The sequence below is a fragment of the Ovis canadensis genome, chromosome 22 (assembly GCF_042477335.2).
Source record: "Ovis canadensis isolate MfBH-ARS-UI-01 breed Bighorn chromosome 22, ARS-UI_OviCan_v2, whole genome shotgun sequence".
NCBI lineage: Eukaryota > Metazoa > Chordata > Mammalia > Artiodactyla > Bovidae > Ovis > Ovis canadensis.
Genome location: NC_091266.1, coordinates 57,943,809 through 57,954,222, shown reverse-complemented (window position 1 = coordinate 57,954,222; position 10,414 = coordinate 57,943,809). Strand labels below are relative to the sequence as shown.

At 45.8% G+C, this 10,414-nt stretch overlaps 1 protein-coding gene across 1 annotated transcript; it reads right to left on the bottom strand.

The window, feature by feature from the left end:
- Positions 1-2,935: 2,935 nt before the first annotated feature.
- FAM24A (family with sequence similarity 24 member A) lies at positions 2,936-6,430 on the bottom strand. Its single transcript, XM_069566790.1, has 2 exons — positions 6,310-6,430; positions 2,936-5,219 (listed from the first exon to the last, which is right to left on the bottom strand). The coding sequence occupies exons 1-2, from the start codon at positions 6,417-6,419 to the stop codon at positions 5,033-5,035; spliced, it is 297 nt and encodes a 98-aa protein (XP_069422891.1). The 5' UTR covers positions 6,420-6,430; the 3' UTR covers positions 2,936-5,032.
- Between the last annotated feature and the right edge of the window lie 3,984 nt (positions 6,431-10,414).

Here is a 10,414-nt window from a genome sequence, read left to right as displayed (position 1 = left end):
GTTTGAAAGCCCCACTTCTCTTTTATTTCCTTGAGGCTTAAAGAGAAGTCAGTTCTGTCAGTGGTGTAGGGCTGTGATTCTCAACGTGTGGCAGCATCAGTATCACCTGGGAAATTGTTACCTGTGCACATTCTCAGGCCCCACCCACCCTGTTTGAGTCATCGAATTGAGGGTGTGGTGGGGCACAGCAGTTATGCTTTTAGTAACTCTGCAAGTGCTTCTGATACTCTGTCCAGTTTCAGAACCACTGGGATAGGGTAAGAAAGAGTGCAAGCTCTGGAGCCAGGTGGCTTGGAATCGATTCCTCTCCGCCTTCCATTAGTATGTGCCTTTGGTCACATTAAGTGACTTCTCTGGACTTTCTTGGGCTTCTCCAGTGGCTCAGCTAGTAAAGAACCTGCCTGCCAACATAGGAGATACAAGAGATGTGGGTTCTATGCCTGGATCAGGAAGATCCCCTAGACTAGGAAATGGCAACCCACTCCAGTATTGGAGCCTGGAAAATTCAACAGACAGAGGAGCCTGGGGACTGCACTCCATGCGGTTGCGAAGGATCGGACACAGCTGAGCGATGGAGCACAGCACACTGGGCTTTCTCTTAGCCATTGACTGGGAATTCGATCACATCTACCCCTGAGAGAAGGCTGTTGAGAAGATCAATGAGGCAGTTCTCATGAAACCTTGAGACAGTCTTGTAGTTTAGTGCCCTGTTCTCAGCTTGGCCTCACACTGAGATCACCTGGGCACTTACAAAAAAGTAAAAAACAGAAAAACCAAAACCACCCGTGGGTGTATATTTATTTCAAACTAAAATGTTAAAAATATAATCCACTGGTTCTTGGGTCCCACCCCTGGAGATTGTGATCTGAGTCTCGGGTGTTCAGCTCATAGGTCTAGGTTTTGGGAAGCCCCCCTGCTGATTATAATGCACAGAAAAGCCCAGAGCTAGAAGTTCAGTGTCTTGGGGACAAGAATCTGGGACTAGACTAGCTGCCTACTAACTCTGGTCATCCCATTTACAAACTGTATGATCTGAGACAAGTTCTCAACCTCCCTGTGAGCTCGAGCTGGGGCACAGCCATCAGTGGCTTATCAGCCATGCCCATCGTCATGATCTACAAGCAGCTGACTAACAGATTCTTCAGTGTGGGCAGAGACTTCAGCCTTCCTTGTTCAGAAATCAAAGTCTCCACTTGCTGAAAGTGGGGAAAGATGATTCTGATGCGTTGTCTGCTCTCATTGTCCAGGTGCCATCCTCACTGGGGCTGAGTTTCAGGGTCAGGGCTTTGTGGGTTTCCGCTCCCCACCGGGAGATCCCCACTCTGCCACGTTGCTAGAAGTGAACTGTGTTTCCCCCATCACAGGGTTAGCTACCAGGACTTTATGTCTGCAGCGTGAAGCTCTGGGGAGAACACACGTATGATGTCACGACACAGGGTTCACAAAGAGGAAAGATTTCTTAGAGCCTGAAGGAGGAAAGCTTTAAAAAGAAATTAACTGAATGTGAATGAACACATATTTCATCATGGAATCTAACAGTTAACTTTTATCTTGCTTTCTTTTTAAACTCTTTATTGAATTTGTTACAATTTTCTGTTTTTTTCTGTTTTGGTTTTTTGGTTTCAGGTATGTGGGATCTTAGTTCCTTGACCAGGGATTGAACCCATACCCCTGCATTGCAAGGCAGTTTTAACTGCTGGACTACCACGGAAGTCTCTGTTTTTCTTTCTTCACTCTGGCTGATGGGTGATATACTTATAAAAACAGTATTTAGTAAAAATAACACTTTTTACCTGCCTCTTGAGAAATTTGTATGAAGGTCAGGAAGCAACAGTTAGAATTGGACATAGAACAGACTGGTTCCAAATAGGAAAAGGAGCACGTCAAGGCTGTATATTGTCACCCTGCTTATTTAACTTCTATGCAGAGTACATCATGAGAAACGCTGGGCTGGAGGAAGCACAAGCTGGAATCAAGATTGCCAGGAGAAATATCAATAACCTCACATATGCAGATGACACCACCCTAATGGCAGAAAGTGAAGAGGAACTAAAAAGCCTCTTATGAAAGTGAAAGAGAGTGAAAAAGTTGGCTTAAAGCTCAACATTCAGAAAACTATAATCATGGCATCCAGTCCCATCACTTCATGGCAAATAGATGGGGAAACAGTGACTGACTTTATTTTTCTGGGCTCCAAAATCACTGCAGATGGTGACTGTAGCCATAAAATTAAAAGACGCTTACTCCTTAGAAGGAAAGTTATGACCAACCTAGACAGCATATTCAAAAGCAGAGACATTACTTTGCCAACAAAGGTCCACCTAGTCAAGGCTATGGTTTTTCCAGTGGTCATGTATGGATGTGAGAGTTGGACTATAAAGAAAGCTGAGCACTGAAGAAATGATGCTTTTGAACTGTGGTGTTGGAGAAGACTCTTGAGAGTCCCTTGGACTGCAAGGAGATCCAACCAGTCCATCCTAAAGGAGATCAGTCCTGAGTGTTCATTGGAAGGACTGATGTTGACACTGTAACTCCCAATACTTTGGCCACTGATAAGAACTGACTCATTTCAAAAGACCCTGATCCTGGGAAAGATTGAAGGTGGGAGGAAAAGGGGATGACAGAGGATGAGATGGTTGGATGGCATCACCAACTCAATGGACATGAGTTTGGGTAAACTCCAGGAGTTGGTGATGGACAGGGAGGCCTGGCATGCTGCAGTCCATGGGGTCGCAGAGTTGGACACTTTTTAAAGTTTTTTTTTTGATGTGGACCATTTTAAAAGTCTTTATTGAATGTGCTACAATATTACTTCCCTTCTATGCTTTGGTTCCTTGGTTATGAGGCATGTGGAATCTTAGTTCCCTGACCAAGGATTGAACCTGCGCCCCCTGCACTGGAAAGCAAAGTCTCAACCAGTGGACCACCAAGGAAATCCCAGTAAGTATTCTTTATTGAGGTAGAATTAACAAATAAAAATTATATATATGTAAGGTATACCACATGATGTTTCGGTATATGTGTACATCATGAAATGATTACCAAAATCAAGCTGATTAACATAGCTACCACTCACACGGCTACCATTTGTGTGTTTTTGTGTTTCTGTGTGTGTGTGTGGTGAGAACACTTGATATCTACTGACTTAGCAAAATTCAAGTACACATTCACAGCCGGAATAAAAACATTTCTGAGCTTCCCTTGTGGCTAATTGAGACCATGTCATTCAGTTCTATCTAGCACAGGGGATTTAAAGAGAAATGGAAGGCACAGCTTTTCTCAACCTTCTCTAGAATTTAAACATGAAGGTTAGGGAACCAGCAGTCACCTTGGACCATGCTGTGACTTTGGGGAAAGAACCCACATACAATAATATGGCCCCTGATGTGGCAAAGACAGCCAGCCTGACCGCTTGCTGCTGGGCATCTTGAAGAGGAGAGAAATCAAATTCTTACTTGTTCAAGCCACTGTTATTTGAAATTTTGTTATAGCCACACCTAATCTTACATGATAAAATAGTCAAGTGATTTGTTCAGCTTAACATGGAAAAGAAAAAAAATGAGTTTTTACAAGGTTTGAAGATGTCCTAAGCTTTAGACATTCCTCAGTCTTTTTAATTAATTTGCCTGTGCCCAGCCTTAGTTGCATGTGGGATATACTTCCTGGACCAGGGATCAAACCCAGGCTGCTGCATCGGGAGCTCAGAGTCTTAGCTACTGGACCACCAGGGAGGTCCCTCCTCTCTCCTTTTGACCTTTCCTGAATTCTTCCAGTTGGTGGTAGCTTGTTATTCCCATGTTCCTTACCAGGGTCTCCTGTTTGTAAGATAACTCAGTGGTTCTCCTAACAGATTTACCCTCAACTCAGTGGGGGAGCCCCCAAGGTAGGATGAAGCCACGCCCCTTAGCATGGCCCCTGACACCATCTCTGTCTCAGCCCAGCTCACTCTTCCAGCCAACCAGCTTCACACCTCAGCCTGGGCCTTCTCTCCATCTCTTCCTCCACTTGCTCAAATGCTAATGTCTTCTCTCCTGAAAGCCTCCCGAGGCTCTCACCTGCGCCCCCCTGCCCGCCGCCATTAATCATTCGTCTGCTGCCTCCATGCCCTTTGCTGTGCCTCTAACAGATTCTGAATCTTGTTTGACCTATAGGTTTCCAGTTTCCAGTGCACAATTTTGCACCCTGAACAGATACTTGAATTCAGGAACCAAAGCTGTATCTGTACTTTGTCTTGCTGAATCCACTATTTTAAATCCAGAAGCTGCTCAAGAAAATATACACTGAGATGAAGGAAACTGTTAGTCGCTCTGTCATGCCCGACTCTTTGCGATCCCAAGGCTCCTCTGTCCATGAGACTCTCCAGGCAAGAATACTGGAGCGGGTAGCCACTCCCTTCTCCAGGGGATCTTCCTGACGCAGGGACCAAACCTGGGTCTCCTGAGTTGCAGGCAGATTCTTTATTGTCTGACCCACTAGGGAAGCCCTGAGATGAAGAAAGGGGATTTGTTCACTTTTCATGTTACTAAAAATGCTTTAGTTTGCAAGTGCTTTTCATGTCCTATCCAACTCTATTAGGATTCTCCAGAAAAACAGAATAGGATATTTGTTGTTGTTTAGTTGCTAAGTTGTGTCTGACTCTGCAACCCCATGGACCGTAGCCCGCCAGGCTCCTTTGTCCATGGGATTTCCCAGGCAAGAATACTGGAGTGTGTTGCCCTCTCTATCTCCAGAGGATCTTCCTGACCCAGGAATCGAACCTGAGTCTCCTGCTAGGCAAATGGATTCTTTACCACTGAGCCACCTGGGAAGCCTAGAACATAAATACTATGATGTAAAATTAAATACTAAATACTGACATAAAGTCAGTACATCTTATGTTACATGATATGGAAATAAGAAGAAAACATATTTGCTTAATATATGTAAATACAACATATTCATAACAAATAAGGAGGAAATATTCACGACAGAGTCCTTGTTTCTGTAACTAGTCAGATGGTGGCAGTTGGTGTTTATAACCACCTTCTATTACTCATTCTGTATTGAGTCCCTTGTTTATGTCACAGAAGCACGATGTCAGGGGATCAAAGTTGGCAGGCAAGTTACATTCTTCACAGCACTGGAAGCTGGGGTAAGACTCGGGGGTGGAGGTTACAGCCTCGGTGACCTTATCTTGATCTCTACAGGTAACGGTCGTAGCGATGGGTGTCTTTGCAGCACTTAGGAAAAGACATACACAGAACATAGGATTAGAATTTTTCTTCTTGGTCCACCTGTTACAACTGTCAGGGGGATCTGGAAAGTTTGGGCCTGGAACCAATCAAACCCATGACACCAGCCCGAGATGAAAGCAACTCTGCCCTCCTCCCAAGTTCCTGTCCAACCCCTTCCTCTCCTAAGAGTGCCAGAAATGTAAGATCAGGTTCCAGCAAATGAGGGAGAGTAAGTTACAAGTGCGGGTCACCCAGGTGATCACTGCAAGTCCGCCAAGTGCAGAGCACAACCCAGGAGGGTGCCAAGTCAGCCACCCCTGAGTGCTGGGAGTTACCTTCCTGCTCACAGACTGAACTTCCCTACAATGGGAATGCGACTGCTGCTTTTTTTTTGTATTATTCTCCCCACTTTTCACATAAAGAATCTGAGGCATGGAGACGCACAGTGACTTGATCAAACACATACAAGTAGAGGAGGAGCTGGAAATAAAAACCAGGGCATTCAAAGCTTGATGCAGGACTCTGTTCAACAAACATGCTGTCTCCTTGGAACGTTAATGCATGGGGACACCACTGCTTCTGGCGACCAAGTCTTGCCCATATTTGAAGGCTCCTTTCCCCCAAACTTAACCCTCCCTTTTCAGATCTACACTCCCTGGTGAGGCAAAGCCCAGGATCTTCACACAACTCAGCTTCCCCAGGGTCCTACAGGCCCATCCCACTGTGCCCAGAGCCAAGGACCTGCTGAGAGCTCCCCCACTCAGGCGGGGGGAACATCAGCTCAGCCCATCCTCTGAGTGAGCAGAGGCAGACAGTCACACCATCTGCAGCCTGCAGTCCTGTGGGATCAACCCGCTGAGGGTGAGGGAAGGCAAGGGAGGGCAAAGCAGCGCAGACCTAGCAGCTGAGAACATTCTCCTTGTGAGCTCACAGCCCCAGACCAAAAGGGGTAGAAAGCCAGATTTTACCCTCCCCGCCTCGGTCCTCTCAAACCCTCCCCAGGTGCAGCCACAGGGCCGGGGATGATCCCGCTCAAGCACGGAGCCCCAGGATCCCATGTGAGGGGGTGTTAGCCCCTCTTACCCACATCACTCACTTTAACGTGTTGGCTACTTTGTAGTAAAGACAGATGACGACACCTATGAGCACGAAAGCTGTAATCAGTAAGGCGCTCCCAATGGCGATCATGATCTCGAGGTCAAACATCTCTCATACACCTGGGCAGAGAATTGCGAGCCTTGAGTTTGAGTGTGAGCTCCCACCCCTCCCCCACCTCCCAGTCACTTAGCAACCACAGTATGCTTCCTTCAGAGGGCGGACAGGGAACCCAAACCACAGAGCCTTCCTTATGCATGGAAACATGAATCTTCCCAGAAGCCTAGCATCCCAAAGTGGTCCAGGTCGGGTAAAGGGTTTATTCATGGATGAAAAAGGACTGAAAGAGAAAGTCCAGAGGGAACACAATCAACAGAAACTTGAGAAGAATCTTTTCCTTTCACAGGCAGTAACATGCAGCTGTCTGTCAAAAACAAGCCTGCACTTGAGCAAAGGATTTTATTCCCAAACACTTGGGTCTCATGAAATACGTTTACTGATGAGTCGGGATTGACCCCTTGCGGTCCAGCAAATTTAAAAATACTATTTTATGGGAATGACTCAGGGAAAGACTCTTTGTTTCAAAACATTATGCTGTGTAATAAAATATACACACCCGTTTTATAAGTGATTATGTCCTAAGGAAAAGGTTTTCAATCCTCCCACTGACAATTGTCATGCCATCTCATGGTTTTAGGGAGATTCATGGAGCCTTTTTCTCCTCATTCTATCTCTACAGGAGACAAGAGGCCTTTCTGCCCTTTTCCCCTCTCTATTCTCCCAGGAAATCATTTGCCTGGAATAAGCAATTTGCTTAACCTAACACAATGAAATTTGGGAACAGTGAGTCAGGAAAGAAGCATCAACAACTCTATTGCTAAACATACTTACTAGAGTTAAATCCTCTAGATCTGGATGAAGGCCAACTGGAAAAAAAATTAAAAAAAAAAAAAAACCTTGCAGGGAACAGGATATTTTATCAAACTTGTAATTTGAGAAAGAGGGATCAAATCATCCCTGTTAGAGGACTTAAGATGCAAGGTTGAAGAGCTCACTTAAGAAGCCCAGCCTCTCCCCAGCTCCGGTGCTATGACCCCTACTGAGCCACAGCCTGTGTGACATCAACTCTGGACACCAGCTCTTCCATGGAGTTCTGAATTCTGTTCTACACGTAGGTATATTTTAGCCCCCATGAAACAGAAAGATCATTTTGAATCACTTAATTCTAAGTCTTTACCTTTTCAGGTCTTATGTCCCTTACAATAATTTTCAGGTTTTGACTGGTAATCAAAAGCAGGTTTAAAATTTCAGTGAAAAAAATAAACAGAAATGTGGGGAGGTGAAAAACACTCTTACATTTAAGAGTTTGATTATAGAAGACTTTATGTTACAATAAAATTTTATTGTTACCACACAATAAAATAATATGGAGGCATTTACTAGGATTCAAGCATATGTTCACTGACACTGGAAGATTTTTTTTTTTTAGATTTTCATACTTTATAAGTTAAAAGGGTTACAAATCAAAGCTGAATAGGATACCTGTTCTAAGCCAAGTGTATAAAGGTACTTGTACCCAGCCAGTCTAGTAACACGAAAAGTGGAGACTCCAGGTGCCGTTTTGTTTTCACTTGATTTTAGGCATGAGGGATCTTAGTTCCTCCAACCAGGCCTCAAACCCATACCCTCTGCAATGGAAGTGTGGAGCTTTAGCCAGTGGACCATCAGGCAAGTCCCTCCAGATGCTGTTTTGATCCATTTTCTTTGGTGATACTGGGGCTCCTGAGCCCCCAGCAGTGCCGCTTGAAAGGACTGCAGATTCCCCAGCTAGAGCCATGGGTAGATCTAGGTGGGAGAAGGAATCTCTGGCCCATGGGGGCAAAGATGACTGTCATGGTGGGATCCCCTCTGGGCTGCCAACTGGCACACCCATCAGTGGAGGGGAGGAGTCTCATGACCAGGGAGTGAGCAGAGCATGTCTCCTAGCTACAGTTGTTGGGGGTCTCCTGCACTGTTCACCTTGCCACTGGTGCTGGGCTAGCCTGAGCTTGTCAGCAGGACTTGCATTAAATTCAGGGGGAATCAACCCATGGGTTCTGCACCTTTGGAGTCTTGGGGAGTCTGACCTCCATGGGCACAGAGAACAGGATGGAAACAGGAGAAGGAAAGCAGTCCTGCATTCCAGGCCCTTTCCCTCCATTTACTTGATAGAACGGTTGGCAAAGTAGTTCAGCTCTCTGAGCCTGTTGTTTCTTCTCAAATGTGAAAAGATAATGAACGCAGTGTGATCTGACGGTGGTGGCGGCTGTTAATGTGTGAGAGGTTTCGGTGCAAACAGATGTATCAGTACTTTGTAAACTGTGATGCCGGTGTGAGTAGCTGACCCCTTTGATGGTGGCTCTGATCCAGCCACAGATGTGTTGTGTTCCTGAGCTTGATCCAGATGGAAAGTGTGGAAGTGAAAAGATTGATTTGATGCAACCTTCACCGAGGGTTCTCTGCTGGGCCCCACCACAGAGATTCTGATTCACTGATTTGGGGGTAAAAGCTGGTGAATTTGCCTTTCAACCAGTTCCCAGGTAAGGCTGATGGGATGGCTCTGGGCCGAGCTGTACCAGCTCAGCCCGTCACATAATAAGAACCCTAAGATCTTCTGAAAGGCCCCTGTTCAGGGACTGCGTCTCCCTCTGGTGTGATTCCTTAGAATGGGTTGGGCTGTAGAACCTGCACGATTAACAAGTTCTCCAGCTGATTCTGGCAAAGCCTGCAGAACAAGTGAGTAGCAACTGACTTAACTCATCAGTCAGATGTTACATGGTTCTACTGATCCATTCACAGCACCCAAAGCAGGATGCCAGGAAATCCTGCAAGCGAGGCCAGGAACAAAGTTCTACTCTGGTCTTCTTCCCAAGGCCCAGGGTAATCAGGTCACTTTCCTGCTTGAGCTGTGCTAACTTGGTGCTAAAGATCTGCAGTGAAGCAGTGATGGTTTTCCTGAGCCAGACCAAGCCTACTACCTTTTCAAGCCTTTCCTCTGACATGTGTCATATGCTTGAGTCAATCTAAATTGCTTTCAGTTCAGTTCAGTTCAGTCCCTCAGTTGTGTCCGACTTCTTGTGACCCCATGGAAAGCCGCATGCCAAGAAATCTGTCCATCACCAACTTCCGGAGCTTACCCAAACTCATGTCCGTTGAGTTGGTGATGCCATCCAGCCATCTCATCCTGTCATCTTCTTCTTCTTCCACCTTCAATCTTTCCCAGCATCAGGGTCTTTTCATATGAGTCAGCTCTTTGCATCAGGTGGCCAAATTATTGGAGTTTCAGCTTCAGCATCAGTCCTTCCAATGAATATTCAGGATTCATTTCCTTTAGGATGGACTGGTTGGATCTCCTTGCAGTCCAAGGGACTTTCAAAAGTCTTCTCCAACACCACAATTCAAAAGCATTAATTCTTCAGCGCTCAGCTTTCTTTAGAGTCCAACTCTCACATCCATATACGACCACTGGAAAAACCATAGCCTTGTTGGAGAAGACTCTTCAGAGTCCCTTAGACTGCAAGGAGATCCAACCAGTCCATTCTGAAGGAGATCAGCCCTGGGATTTCTTTGGAAGGAATGATGCTAAAGCTGAAACTCCAGTACTTTGGCCACCTCATGTGAAGAGTTGACTCACTGGAAAAGACTCTGATGCTAGGAGGGATTGGGGGCAGGAGGAGAAGGGGACGACAGAGGATGAGATGGCTGGATGGCATCACTGACTTGATGGACGTGAGTCTGAGTGAACTCCGGGAGTGGACAGGGAGGCCTGGTGTGCTGCAATTCATGGGGTAGCAAAGAGTCGGACACAACTGAGCAACTGAACTGAACTGAACTTTGTCTGATTAGACAGAACTTTGTTGGCAAAGTAATGTCTCTGCTTCTTAATATGCTGTCTAGGTTGGTCATAACTTTTCTTCCAAGGAGCAAGTGTCTTTTAATTTCATGGCTGCAGTCACCATCTGCAGTGATTTTGAAGCCCCCCCCCCACCCCAAAAATAAAGTCAGCCACAAGTCTGCTACTGTTCCCAGTTTCCCCATCTATCTGCCATGAAGTGATGGAACCGGAT

Excerpts from the sequence above, each read along its gene's own strand:
- FAM24A (XM_069566790.1), bottom strand. The coding sequence starts at position 6,419 with ATGTTTGACCTCGAGATCATGATCGCCATTGGGAGCGCCTTACTGATT. Across the intron at positions 5,220-6,309 it reads AAAGTAGCCAACACGTTAAA|TGCTGCAAAGACACCCATCG; the intron begins GTGAGTGATGTG and ends TCTTTTCCTAAG.